We start from the raw sequence: 15,123 nt of genomic DNA, 5'->3' as shown, positions 1-15,123 counted from the left end.
AAACAGTAACAAAGGCAGTCAATTCAAAACGATTCAGAAAACAACTGCTGAAATATACGGGTATACTTGCAAGGCAAGTATACATAGATCATTCACATTATATATCATTTCTTTTTCCTTCTTTCTTTTTTATACCCTTTCAATTTTCAAATCCCTGATGGTCCAGTTTATCTGGATATCTTCCATGAGTTTTGTGATCACTATATCTCCAAAGACAGTAACGGGTTTGTTGTCCTCTGGCCAGTACTGATGACATCTGATCTGTATTCAGAGAAAAATGACACCATGCATTATTGTACTGATTTTCATTACAATTATTGCTACAAAGTTAAACCTGCTTCAGGCTGGGAACGTGGGCTAGTGGTTGAGTGCTTGCCTACCATGCACAAAATCCTGGGTTTGATTCCTCAGTACCACATACACGGAAAAAGCTCGAAATGGAACTGTGGGGGGCAATGTGCTACCCTTGAGCTCAGGGACCATACCAAGGCCCTGAGTTCAAGCCCCAGAATTGGCAAAAAAAAAAAAAGGTTAAACCTGCTTCATAGACAGTTGTTCATAGACATTATTGAGGGTTTACAGTATGAACTGAAATATTCACATGTTATTACAAATATACAGTCACATTTTCTGAAAAGATTTTTGTATAACTTACTCGTCCTTTCTCAAAACACTGCGTTAACATTACTAAGGTTTTTGCTCTGGTTTCCCACACCATTCTCCAAAAATCTCCAACTGTTCCTGGTAATGGGCCTTGAGTGGCAATAAATTCGTTTGGACATAAGTAGCCCTAGAAGGACATAATTACATGTGCACATTAGTAATTATATTGATACACTATTTTTGTGTGTGTGCAAGTCATGGAGTCTGAAGTCAGGGTTTGGGCATGCGCATTGTGCTTTTGTGCTCTAGGCTAGTGTTCTCTTACTTGAGCCTCAGCTCCACTTCTGGCTTTTTTGCTAGTTAATCAGAGATGAAAGTCTCAAGAAATTTCTTGCCCAAGAAGGCTTCAAACTGCTATCCTCACATCTCTGCCTCCTGAGAAATGAGGATTAGAGGTAGGCACCAACACCAGTGTCCAACAAAGACAATACTTTTTGTTTTTCATCAACACCTGAAAATACACTAGTTGTAATATGACCTTCTAATCTTACATGTATTCTAACGTTAAGTAAGAGATACTCAGATTTCCAACATGTACCATTAGCCTCAGGTTTAAAATATGAAGAGGAATTTTCTGAGATTGGATATCAAAAGGGAGATAAACAGATAAATCAATCATGACTCCAAAGGAAGACAAGGGAGTCCTCAAGATAACCATATTGTAAGGAAAATCAAGAATTTATATGAAACTGATTTCTCCTGAGATTATATCATATTGAAATCACTAATAGAGGTTCAAGGGGAAATGCCATGAAGGTGATTCGATATGCCTATTTGGAATGCAGGAAGAAGTTCAAAGTTCAGAGATTGAAAACAAATCAGCATATTGATTTTATTTAATGTCGTTAGACATTAAAGAAAATCCAGTATGGAAAGGAAGATGCAAAAAGTTCAAGAAATGAGCTTTAGATCATTTCAAACTACACAGGAAGGTTAAAGAAATCCAGTATGGAAAGGAAGATGCAAAAAGTTTAAGAAATGAGCTTTAGATCATTTCAAACTACACAGGAAGGTTAAAGAGGAGATCAATATTTAACTGGCCTATGGCAACAGGAAAACTATATTTTAAAAAATAATGAAAGCAAAACAGTCTTGTGGTAGGACTCAGATTTTAGAGCATAACCAGACCCTGAGTTCAAATCCCAGTATGGCCAAAGAAAATAAATACATAGAAAAAAAATAATAACTTACAGAAACATAGCTGGCATTAATGTAATCTGATCCTGGAATACTTGCATCAGCTATAAGCTTCACTCTGTTATTATTGTCTAAGATGGGGGGAAACAACAAATGCATACTAATTGGTCTTTTAAATTTCTACTACGTTTTTACTATAAAAGCAATACGAGTTCATATTACATTATAATGTTATACTTGAGTATAAAATTAAAGAAATTCTGTCTTATTTCATCTGTCTACTACCCAAAGATAAATGTTTTTCATCATATATATATATACATATATACATAATATATCTCCGGAATTATATATAATATATCTCCAGAATTTTCCATACACTTTCTTTAGAAAACTGACTACAAATATCTATCTAAAAATTTTTTACAGATAAGCCTAATTTTTACCAGCTCATTATTTTAAAAAGACAAATAGTATTTTCATTAAGTATAGCATACTTATTTAACTCTTTATCTTGATTTAAATTGATCTTCCTTGTTTTTATAAAATGTTGAATGAACTTACTTGAACTTTCTCATATAGGTTGAAATTCATTTGTGGAATATATCAAAAGCAGTCAGCTTAAATGACGTATGTACCTTTCCTATCTTGAAAGATACTGCTAAGTTGTTTCCTGGTCTTGCCAGCTCCAACTCTGAGTGAGGGTTTAAGCAAATCTGTTTTGCTACTTTCACTAACCCACAAATAAATTGTGGGGATTATATTCATTTGATAAATAAAAAATTATATCTCATGACATTTATTGAATTCCCTTTAATGGGAATGAATTGAGCTTATTTGCCTGTGTCCACTGATCATTTCAAATATCTAGTCTATTAAATTATTTCATATTTTCAAATTTTTCTCTTTTAAAAAATAGAAATATATCCTTATGCTGAAGACATACGCAGCCTTTTGTCATAGATGTCATTTTTCTTACTTCATCATTTGTCTTTATCTTTCCACAAAATTTGTGCCATGTTGTAATTAAAATTTTCATTATTTTACTTTATCATGATTTTCAAATTGTAAGTAATTCATAAAACTTGTTCATATCACTATTTTGTCTTAACGAATTCATCCATCACTTCTACTAAAATGGGTTACATTGTCTTTCATCCACAATGAGTTATATTTTTAGGCAATAGAGTACAGATATAACTTTTATTTGGGGCATTATTTTAAATAATAAATAGTATCAATATTTTTAAGTTTCAATACTTCTTTCTCTTTTTCAAAATACCACTTTGATGATACCTTAGGTTTCTCTGGTATTATAGAGTATTTTTAAACTAGTTTACATTCCTATTAACTTATCTGTGTTTGTTCATTCCTCAACACAAAATTACTATTGAATTATTATTTAGAAAATTCTAGGATATTATAAAATTTAATCATCTGTACCTATTAATTTTATCAAAGAATATGTCAGAAATAATTTTTCCTGAATATTTTTTACCAATTTGATATCACAATTAGAATGTTCAATGCCAATTTTAACTAAATATAGAAATGGTATAAAGTATCGGCTGCTAAGTTATCTTAAAGGTCTTGATATTTTGGGTTGTTTTGGAAAAAAAGAGTAGATAAAAAGAGAAAGGCCCTGGTAAACTACTAGGCCCTCTAATCTGAGGTAGCTCAACTATTCCTGCAGTTACAATACAACTTTTCTGTAATCCTCATGAGGAAATCTTACATGAAAAGTTAGGGGATGTCCTTGATACTGTTGTGATGTTTTCAAAGTTTAAGCAAATATGTCAACCATGTTTTAAAAAGCTTACATTTCCCTATTCAATGTGTTTCAATTTAGAGGTGACAAATGCTTTAAACATTTCTGCTGTGTGATTCACACCAATGATTTCTGACATTGTAGCTACTTCTGTTACTCAGAAAGGAAAGGCATCAGGATCCTATTTACTTGATGTTTGAAATTATACTTCCAACATTACTCAGAGAAGACCATGCACTTCACTTAGCTGACTCTAGTAAAACTCCAGATTCCATTAAAATATATCCAATCACCAAAGAGAAATAAATGTTTTTTCCCCAACTTTATGGGTTATACCTTCAGGAATAATATGGAAAATGTGGGTAATCTATATATTGTTTTGGGGGTGTACATACATTATTTTAATTGAGTATTCACGCTGGGGTATCTTGCTTAAAGTGGTGGCTATGAAATTACAGCTTGGATTTCATCCCAGGCTAGAAAACTAATACTATGTATTTTCTGAAGCAACGTTTTTGTTACCTTGTTCATAAAGTCTTTTGCTTGTGATTCATTTTGTTGTCAAAAGATATTAGGTACTTCAAGTGATTTGTATTTTCAGCCCCTTCTCATTCTTACATCACATTTCTCTAAATTTGTTTCTTGCATGTCAGTTGTACTCTAGTTTAAGAATATCAGAATTTCCCACTTCTATCTAAATCCTTCTTGATTTTACAATTTGTGATCATATCTTTTTCCATGTCTATGTCTTTCTAGACAGAATGTTCTAGATAGAAAGTTCAACTACCCAAGTATACTTTTGAAAATGTTTTGGAAGTGTGTATGTTAATTTAAAAATTAAGAATAACTGAAAACTATGAAGTTGAAAATAGAATTTCAGAGTATCAAAATATCCTTTCATTTCTTAGTATAAAATATGTTAAGTTACAATTCAGTACAGCAGAAAAAGCTATTCAAAAATAAAATATTAACAATGTTATTGGCAAGAATATCACAATTTCTCCTACATGCCATCACTAATTTTTAAAGCAAATGATGCTCCTCCACAAAAAAAGGTCGTACTCTGATATGGCTCTGCTGCTTTGTAAAATCAATTCTGGTAAGCACACAAGAGCTCTGAACTTCATCTAGCATTTTACACTGCATTTATGTTTCATAAGACTTCATGTACTTGAGGGAAATGAATGCATAAAGTTAAATGTCAATTTTTCCTTTTTATTTGAAAGTAGGCTAGTAAGAAGATGTTAAATAGTCTTCTTACATGGTTTAAATCAAAAAGCTAAGAAAACATTAAACCTTGCAACTTCCTTGAGGGAATCCTGTACGAACAAGCTAACATGCATGCAAATGAACTTTAATAAATAGGGACAATGCAAAGGAGATGCAGTGCTCAAGTCATTGATGAAATGTACTGATATAATTCAATCAACATGCCATGAAACAGGAAAAAAAATAACAAAAAGATAAGATGGTAGATATATAAACCACTTCATAGTTTAACCAAAAATAACAAGTATACATACATGGTTTTATGTTTGGAAAGCGGTTTTTTGCTCTATTCCAAGGAAGATCAGCGTCAGTGGAAGAAAGATCCTGAAGGAATTTTGGTAATTCCTGGGAAAGAAAGTCATGGCAGTTTATCAGCATTAGAAATAAATTCTAAAACTTCTAAAATGTTTGTAAACATTAGAAAAAAAATTCACCTAAACTTCTCAAGTTTTTAAAAAGCCTATATTGTAAAGAGGGGTGTATAGTGTTGGTGAGTACTCATTTTTTTTTTTTTTGCCAGTCCTGGGCTTGAACTCAGAGCCTGAGCACTGTCCTTGGACTTTTTCGAGGCTAGAGCTCTACCACTTGAGCCTCAGCACCACTTCCAGCTTTTTTTCTATGTATGTGGTACATAGAATTGAACCTGGGTATTCGTGCAGGCTAGGCAAGTACTCTACAACTAGGCCAAACTCCTGGCTCAAGTACTCAAATTTTTTTTATTAAAGAATTTATTAACATTGATTTTTACATCATATTTCAAATGACGTGTTTAACAAACAGGTATTCAAGAAGGGAATCTCTATATACAATCACTGGCACTTACATTTTAGAACATGATCAAAATTAGGCTGAGGGTTTGTATGTCATAGATACATATTAATCTGTGTAATAAAACATTGTGTCTATTTTTAATTGTTATTTTATGCTTTTGATGCTAGGGATTGAGCACAGGGCCTTGTACACAGTAGACAAGTGCTCAAACGCTGTGTTCTGTTCTCATTTCCACATCCCTTTTTGTTTTTAACTAAAAACACCTATCATAACTGTGAGTAAAATGTTAAATAAGCAGTAATGAATTTACTTAGATGGTTACCTTTAATATTTTGAATGATGTTGGTCTGTTGGGTTATTATCTTCTATAAGATAATTTCTTTGTACTTCAGAAAATTCTAAATTGTGATCATGCTAACAATCCTGGTGATATATTTGCTACCCAAGGTCTCACCCTGTATACACCACCTATTATTGAATATTTTATTGTCCACTTAGTAGGAAGAAAGACTTCGGTGATTTATTTTTTGTTTTTCCTCCTTGGGCAGTGTGATTTCATGCCTGTTAATTGGGGCAACACTGGCCAGTTCAAGAAGATGCAAAGGTCAATTTCTGTACTCTGTAGACCTCCTGCAATTGATAGTGGAATTCAAATGGGGCAATTAGGAACAATAAGCACAGATAGAAGGAAAGAGAAGAACTATGGCTGAAGTTGGAGAGAAAAATCATGGCACTATTTGTCTACCTTGTTCCTTGTTAGCATCTTCCAAGGAAGCTGGTGCAAGAAAATGTGTTATTTTGTTGAAATGATGACTTACATTCATGAGACATAATTTTCCATTTTAGAAGTCTCAATTTGCCAAATTTCTTTTTAAGAAGTTAACTCTTATGCAGTGTGTGTGTGTGTGTGTGTGTGTGTGTGTGTGTGTGTGTGTGTGTGTACTGAACCCATAACCTGGGTTCTGTCCCTGATCTTTTTCACTCCAGGGTAGAGCTCTGACACTTGAATAATAGCTCCACTTGCAGCTTTTTGTTTTTGGAGCTGAGTCTTGCCAACTTTTCTGCCCAGGCTGGCTCTAAACCATGATTCTCAGATCTCAGTCTCCTGAGTAGCTGGATTACAGGCATGAGACACCAGCACACAGCCCCTTCCAATCTTTTTAACATTGTTACAAGTTATCTCTTTTTAGTACAATATTCCTCCCTTCTCATTTTTCTTACACAGGAAAATGTAGACAGTTGTTTGCCAATAAATATGTTTTAAGTGAAAAGGAAAGTGTAGGCTTCTGATTCCTAAGCCCCCAGCAAAATATTTTTTTACCCAAATGAGGAATTCTAGGAAAACTTCCTGAATCTGGCTTTGAGAGTAAAGAACAAGAAAGGAAAGGTGTGTTGGAAATCCACTGAAAAGTGGTACTAATATTTTGTAATTATTTCTCATGCTTCTTTCTCATTATAGATGCTAGTGAGTCTGGCCTTGATAGCCAATTTTCAATCACAAGGCTGACTAGACACTAATGTTACGGTGGTGGTGGTCTCATTCTGACTGGGGCACACAGAACCTGCCTCAATAATTTTTCCTTGCATAGCTCTTTTTATTTTTATTTACTGCAGCAGTCTCACAGATGAAGTAACCATTGCTCCTATGCTCTTGCATTAATTTCTTCTCTCAGTTGCCCTTAATTTTTCTTGAGTTCTCTTCAAGCTACAATTCCTTTGGAACTTAATCATGTTTATGAAGTCTTTTCTGACTGATGTTCAGAGTTGTTCCATACTTCTTTATGCATACCACAGTCATGGACAGTATATCATCTTAAAAATACATGTCTGCATTTCTTACTATACCATAGTTTCTCTGTGTAGAAACAATTCATCTTACTAGCTAATACTTGTGCAAATGACTGTTCATAGGGCAGCAAATGTTCAGTCATTTTAGTATTCACAGTTCAATAAGGTAGATATTGACATATTACAAATGAGGAAGTAACACGATTTAAGTAATTTATCCAGGTCACTTAACTGGTGAGAGCGAAACCAACATATACACCATGTGTCAGACAGAATACCTATTCTATTGTAGGAGCATAGAAATATTTAATGGAAGTAAATATGACTTGAGTTCAGATGCATATCAAAATATACATTTTATTTGCATTTTCTAAAATCTGATTTACCACTAAAATCTGATTTAAAAACTAAAGCATTAGGATAAACACAATTTTCTAAATAAAACATATAGTCTCTACAAAGTTAAGCATGAAACTTTCTCAACATGTGAAAATGTGATTGCTCATAAAACTTTTCTCCTGGTGAAATTACACTTTTGCTCCTGAAAAATTGGGAGTTCTCACTGTATAAATGTATGAAAAATTTTATGGTTCCATTGATTTTGTTGAGTCCAGGCCAATACTACTTAAGAAGCATATTCTCAATGCTGCACGAAATGCCACTAACCTCATATTTTCATTATTATTCCCTGATAGAATGAAATATTATCAACCTGAATTATTTAAACCAATTGATTCTTTGTTCCATTCTTTGATTCACAACTAAGAAATTCACGGAAAAAATAGGAATAAAGAATTTGGTTCCATTTGGAAATCAATTTTATTTTTTATACTATAATCATCTAACTTGATTTCAAGTCTCAGAACAGCTTATAAATCTAATATCTACCTTGTGTTTTGAAATAGCCTTAATTTTATAAATATGTAGTTGATCGTGTTAAAAATAAAATTATTCCCACTTTTTAAATAATTTTAAAGCAACAAAATCTACTATCCACATTTCTACAAGGTAATGAACTATTTACTTCATAATAAGTAACTAATAGGCCTTAAAAACAAGGTTTTATTCATCTTTAAATTTAGAAATAATACATTTGTAATTTGGGGAAACATCTAGATTTGTTCTTACATTCTTTTGTGCTACTTGTGTACATGAAGATTTATTCACTCTAGTGACCTTATCATTATATACATTGTTGATACAGGACACAGAAAAAAAATCATTTTGGGTAGCAATGTAAAATGATCATTTAAATATTAAGCTACCTTTGTAGCAGGACCTAAAACGTGCATAACAGATAAAAACAAACACATCAGTCTAGACTTCCTTATATCAGATGAGAGAGTGGAGAGGACAGGGCGTGGCCTGCCCTTGCCTGTAGGTCTGAAGAAGAGCATCTTTCTCTGACACAGTAGGTGAGTAATTCTTATCAGGTTGCACTGGAGGCCTCCCAGTGTCACATTACTATCCAAACAATCAACCTAGTAATTGGGCATTGATTATCAAGGCTGGGGGTCCTTCATGGCCTTGCCTGCTTAAAATGTGACACATGAAACTGGAGGTCTCAGAATGTCGTGACAACTGCTGGCAACATACCGAAAATTCTTCTTGAAACTTTAGGTTGTTGTTAGTGCACAGCTCTTCGACGTGTTGCAGGAAGGATTTCTTGCTTATTGGTCTCCAAGTAAAGGAAGGTATAAAATAAAGTCATATTAGAGTCCACTCTTTTTTCTTTAGCCTGAGCACTGGCCCCACTAACATTTAAAAATTGAAAGGCATTTTAAAACGTAACCATAAGATCTTTTAAAGTCATTGTGACACATTGACCAAGTTAACTTTTCTCTTTAAGTTTCCTTTCATTGTGTTTATGGTACCAAATTCCTTCAACATCTTATTGACTTTAACTGAAGGATCTAACATTCTAGTGAACAAAGCTTTTCAAATAAACTAAAGGTATAAAGTTATCACTGAATCCTAAAGCACATAATACCTCTTGGTCATCCAGAACACATTTTATACAGTACAAGGTTTTAGAAGATATAAAATATTGCAGTGACCTCATTCTCATAATGACATGGTTTTTAAACCCCAAGGAGTTTAAATATCCCCGTATTACTTCCCAAGCTAAAATACAGACATGCAGGCTTCACCCCAGAGAGAGAGAAAGCATTTCTCCAGTTACCATGCAATTAGTCATGCTTTTATGATTTATATCCAGCTTACAGGTTTTTCCAACAAACACACACACACACACACACACACACACACACACACACACACGGGAACCACACATTAAGATTCACCAAAGTCCGTGAATCTACAGTTGATATCCAAAAGAGAAGAAAAAAATAGTTCATAAACTTACTTGATAGATTTTCTATAACTAAGTAACCTGCAACAGAGATTGTGTTAAGTACATTGTGAGTTGGAAATGCAGCAAATTCTGAACGACTTCTAGATTAAAATCAGAAAACTATAGTAATTCAGCCAAATATAACATATTATATTCCTTTAATTAGCATATGATGACTGTTTTAGGCTCTGTTTTATGTTTTGGTGAAATTATAGTACTTGGATTCAAATATGGTGAAATGATATTTTACCTTCTTCATTAGAGGACTCACTAATACATTGTTAGACTCCTGAGTCTGGATTTAAGTCAGACCAATTTTTAATACAGTCTCTGCTGGGAGATGCTGGCTTGAAAGAACTAACACTGTCTTAATATTATTTTATCTAAAGAATATCTGTGAAAGCATTCTATAACCAAAATAGTATTTACTTAGTTGGACCAATATGTAACCACAACAAATCACTTCGGTTATTTTACAGTGTGTATGTGTGTGTGTGTGTGTGTGTGTGTGTGTGTGTGTGTGTGTGTGTGTGCGTGTGTGTGTGTGTGCGTGTGCCAATATAGGAACACAAACTCAAGGTCTTCATGCTATGCCTAAGCTGCTCTGCTTTCAAGACTAGCATTACACCTCTGGAGTCATAGCTGGACTTGCATCATTTGGGGGTAGTTACTTAGAGATATGTGTCTCAAGGACTTCCTGTGCTGGCTGGCTTCAAACAATCATCCTCAGATCTCAGCATTCTAAGTAGCTAGGATTACAGGCACGAACCATCATTGCCTGGCTGAGACATATTTTTGTGACAGGTCATTGACCAAATTATTTCTACTCTAAAGAAAGAGGTAATTGTACAGTTACATAGATTGTGCAACACACACACACACAGTTTGAGATGAACATCCTGTTAATAAAAAGTCATGCACAGCAAATGAGCACGGCAAAAAGTACAAGGCATACATAAAACATAATGAAACATCAGGAAGAAAACAGCCTTCTCAAAGTTTTTTTTTTTTCTATGTATGTGGTCCGAGGAAATGAACCCGCATCTTCTTGCATGCTAAGCAAGCACTCTACTACTAGGCCAAACTTCCAGCCCCCTCAAAGTTTTACGTTTTAAATAGCATTAAGAAATGTTTTACTATATTCTTTAAGTGAAAAATATTTGCAGGAAGATTTTTTTTAGGAATAACAGATAAATGCAAGAAAATCCTTGGGCTACATATGAAAAATATGTAGAGATGACCTCTGAGAGGCAAGTTTATGAAGAAAATATGATAAAAGAGAAATGTGTGTGTGTGTGTGTGTGTGTGTGTGTGCGTGTGTGTGTGTGCATAATTGTGGTAATACTTAAGCGGTGACAAGTGAATGTTGGTATTTTTAGCGTTAGATGATCATGATCTACCAGGAGGTGTTTTCTAATCTCTCAAGATGCAAACTCAGAAAGAATACTATTACAAACACAACACAGCAGTAGGGTCAAGGCCAGAGAGACTGGATGGAGTTAGGTGGATGAATTTAAGAGCTTCCCACACTATACAACAAAGGATCTCTAACTAGATAGATACAGAAATGGAGGAATGGATATTTAAATGAGAATATTTGAACTAAGGAAAGGAAAACAGAGTCCCTATTGTATCCTTCCTCAACAGAGTTCCCACAAGAGGAGCGCTTACAAGTGCTCAGTTCAAGGTTCCAGTTAAATTATAATAGTAATCCAGTTTTATATAATCCTATGAGATTTTTCAAGTTATTCCCAGTATCCAAATCTACCTTGGCTCTCATACCATATTTCTATTTTGCAGTCTTTTGTCTCTCCCCTCACTGTAGTTCCATTTGAGGGCTCACCCCATAACCAAATTCTACTTCTTTCTTACTGTCTGATTCAAATGCTAACTCCCTGTGCACTTTACTAAACGACATAATTTATTTTCTTTGTGTGCAATCAAAAATTGAAAGACAAATCACCTTCTCCCTTGTGCTATGGCTACTTCCACACAGGCACTCACATGCAGACATTCTGGCTCCTGTATGCTTGACAGCTGGAGCAGGATTATCACCCTGCTTCTTTCATGAGCCTCTGACCCTTAGTAAGAGTAGCATGCAACGAATTGATATTACATGTAAAATTTTTCATAAATTCAGACCCAGACACACTCTAAGAACGGTGAGATAATATCAAAATAAAATATTTTTCCCAATTAATTATTAAGAGAGAATTCTCACGAGGTCAATATTCAAATCTTTAAATAATTTTATGAGATTCACCCAACAGCCAGTTGAATGTCAATAAAGCCCCTGATGTCCTACCTAATGCTAGAAGATACCAAGTGCCTTAACACTTTATTTAAAAAGTTAGATGTGGCTGGGAGTATGGCCTAGGAGGAGAGTATTTTCCTAGCAAGCACAAAGCCCTGGGTTCAATTTCTTCATTCACAGAAAAAGCCAGAAGTGGGGCCAGGAACATAGTCTAGTGGTAGACTGCTGGCCTAGTATGTATGAAGCCCTGGGTTCTATTCCTAGGTACCACATACTCTGAAAAAGCTGAACATGATTCCATGGCTCAAATGGCAGGGTGCTAGCCTTGAGCAAAAAGTGTCCAAAGATAGTGCCCAGACCTTGAGTTCAAGCTCCAGGACAGGCAAAAAAGAAAAAGAAAAAAAGTTAGATGTGTGGACAATAAAATTGTTCTTACCTATTACAATAAATAAATAAAAAACAAATACATAGAACCAAATAAACCAGAAATGGTGGCACAGCACTCTTGTGATAAACACAGCTTCAACAGCCAGAGGCCAGGGCAGGAGGCTCCTGTATTTGAGGCCAGTATTCAATTTATGAGACCCTATCTCATAAAAGCCAAAACAAAAAAGACATAGGCTTTGTTTGAGCTTCTTGTGCTTTCATGTCATTCTGTGTATCTAAACCCAACACTTTCTGTAATCTGCTCTTCATATTTCTGTGTATAAGAAACAATTAGCAATAGTCTATGTTTCAAAAGTATGATTTTTGGTGTAATATTCAGTGTATGTTTATGCTATAACTGTGTGTGAATCGAAGTCCTGAAATATTTTCTAGACATTTCACACATTGAAGACACTTTGCTATACATTGATTAAACTATTTCAGATAAATTTTTAATTCTTCCCTCACATTGTGACCTCGAGGCACAACATTTGACTCTTAGCTCCCTATTGAATTGCTGTACTTGCCCCTTAAATATCTGTTGCATCTTCCATTTCTGTTACTCTTTAAAAAAATCTTAAACTCTTATTTTAAAGTGGAATAGAGTATCAATTTAGAAATAGTTAGAAAAGAAGGTGGGACATATTTTGAGAACAATGCAATTACTTATCATTGATGAGATAATAAAATTTCTTGGAAAATTTAGATGTAGACATGGTTTCTCAAGTGTCTAATCCTAGCTCCTCCAGAGTGTAGTCAAGAGAGACGGTCATAATTCTAGGCCAGTCTAGGAGCAAATAAAAATAGTTCAGAGATGTCAGAACAGAAAACACACTGGTCATCACAGTACAAACTTGTCAATGCAGCTACAGGAGAAACAGAAATAGAAGATCAGAGTACAGATCACCCTAGGCAAAAAGTGAGAAAAATAACAAAATCTAAAAGGGCTAGGGGGTGGCCAAAGCAGTAAAGTGATTGCCTAGCAAATGCAAAGTCCTGAGTTCAAACACTGGTACCACCAAAAGAAAGAGACAAGAAAATTTCATTTGATAAGCATAAAATCTCACAGAAATACATTCCAGATGGATTACTATTTTCAAACAAGAAGTCTGAGGAATCATTCAACTCAGGGCATTTTTTTCCTTAGTATTTTTTAGCTGTCATTTGAAAGTTATTAAATGAAAAACATTTCCAGGCTAAGACAGCATTTTCTTCACTTATTGTAGGAGGGTTTCTGTACAGTTCATTAGTGGATAAAGCAATGTGGGACATACCTAGATTTTAGTAAGATTACACACCACTTTCCAATATAAAGGGGTAAATGTTTTCATGCAATAAATCCTAGCTGTCTTAAATCCTATGCCTCTTTGTTGAAAAGGGTATCATTTCACATCTCAGTTCATTTCTTTAAAGTCTATCAAAAACTTAAATTTCACTCAGATTACTCTAGCTGGATCTGGAGTAGGACAATTTATTTATGTTGGCAGTGCTGATTGAAGACCATATTGTCAGAGACTCAGCTTTCTCTCAAGGTCAATTAGTTGGAATCTACAGGGAATTAAAATATATGCCTAATAGAGACCCATAGATGATAGGCTATAGATGAGCAGCTTAAATCAGATTTCCAAGCCATACTATACTCTGTTGAGAACTTTATTTTTCAATTTCACCAAATGAGTTAAAAATAAAGAACCTCAAATTTATTGTTTTGTTATAAATATGTTTGTATAATGGCATGTATACTGTCAAATATATTATTAATATTAACACATATGTAATATTTCTTAAGTTTTACAAAATTTTGAATTTATGTTTTTAGTTTATCCCATCTAGTAACTTCTCAGAAGTTGATATCTGCAACTAACGTGATATTTTGTTTATCAAAAGCATCTACTCTGATACTTTTAGACCAAATTTTTATTTCCTATTCTTTTTATGTATTAAAATAGTGTCCTTTCAAATCCTTCCTTATTTCTTTTTGCCAAATTGTCAGTAATTTTTCTTTATTCCTTAATATAAATAAAAATATCCTAAAAGTGGATGGTCATATGCAGCTGACTCTAAAACATAGTTTATAAGAGAAACACATCAATTGAATAAGTGAGTAATTTACTACTTAATTAAAAAGATAATCATTCAGTAAATGACATTAAATATTTTTTATTGTCATTGTGGGGCTTGAACTCAGGACCTGGGAGCTATACTAGAGTTCTTTTTGTTCAAGAGCACTTTGAATCACAGTTCTACTTTTGATTTTCCTGAAGTAAAAGTCTCAAGGACCTTCTTTCCCAGGCTGGCTTTGAACCATGATCTTCAGATCTCAGCCTCCTGAGTAGCTAAATTATTGGAATGAGCCACCGGCACCCAGCTCTAGTGCTTTTTCAATGTTTTCTTTTATCTGTAAGGTCAAATAGATTTTTTTAAAGGAGCATTAGCTATTCAAATGGCAGCTCTTTGGAGTCAATGTCCCTTCCTTTACCCTGTGGGTATTCCCAATGTTTAGAAGAGTTGACACTTGATAGATGGTCAATGGGTTATTTCATTTGAACAAGGTAAACTAGCCTTTTAGATTCTGATACAAATGTGGTATTCTGCTGGTGTCAACAGACTGAGGTAAAGTTTCCAATGTGATAGAGACTGAATTTTCTTTATTACTGAGCCTTAGCATGTTAGCAATTATGAGAACTAATTCTT

The 15,123-nt window shown here is 34.1% G+C and overlaps 1 protein-coding gene across 1 annotated transcript in view; it reads right to left on the bottom strand.

The window, feature by feature from the left end:
• The window catches only part of Ptprq (protein tyrosine phosphatase receptor type Q), a 162,226-nt gene that overhangs the window by 6,520 nt on the left and 140,583 nt on the right, over nucleotides 1-15,123 (bottom strand). Inside the window, exons 36-41 of the mRNA XM_090357310.1 lie at nucleotides 9,762-9,788; nucleotides 8,993-9,074; nucleotides 5,092-5,182; nucleotides 1,855-1,931; nucleotides 656-790; nucleotides 136-261 (exon numbers count right to left, since the gene is read on the bottom strand). Of these exons, the coding sequence (XP_090213436.1) occupies nucleotides 136-261; nucleotides 656-790; nucleotides 1,855-1,931; nucleotides 5,092-5,182; nucleotides 8,993-9,074; nucleotides 9,762-9,788 (538 nt within the window). The remainder of the gene's footprint in view (nucleotides 1-135; nucleotides 262-655; nucleotides 791-1,854; nucleotides 1,932-5,091; nucleotides 5,183-8,992; nucleotides 9,075-9,761; nucleotides 9,789-15,123) is intronic.

This window comes from Megascapheus bottae, chromosome 2, assembly GCF_031878675.1.
Source record: "Megascapheus bottae isolate mThoBot1 chromosome 2, mThoBot2.hap1, whole genome shotgun sequence".
Taxonomy (NCBI): domain Eukaryota; kingdom Metazoa; phylum Chordata; class Mammalia; order Rodentia; family Geomyidae; genus Megascapheus; species Megascapheus bottae.
The sequence above is the reverse complement of the archived record's forward strand: the minus strand, read 5'-3'. Positions and strand labels throughout refer to the sequence as shown.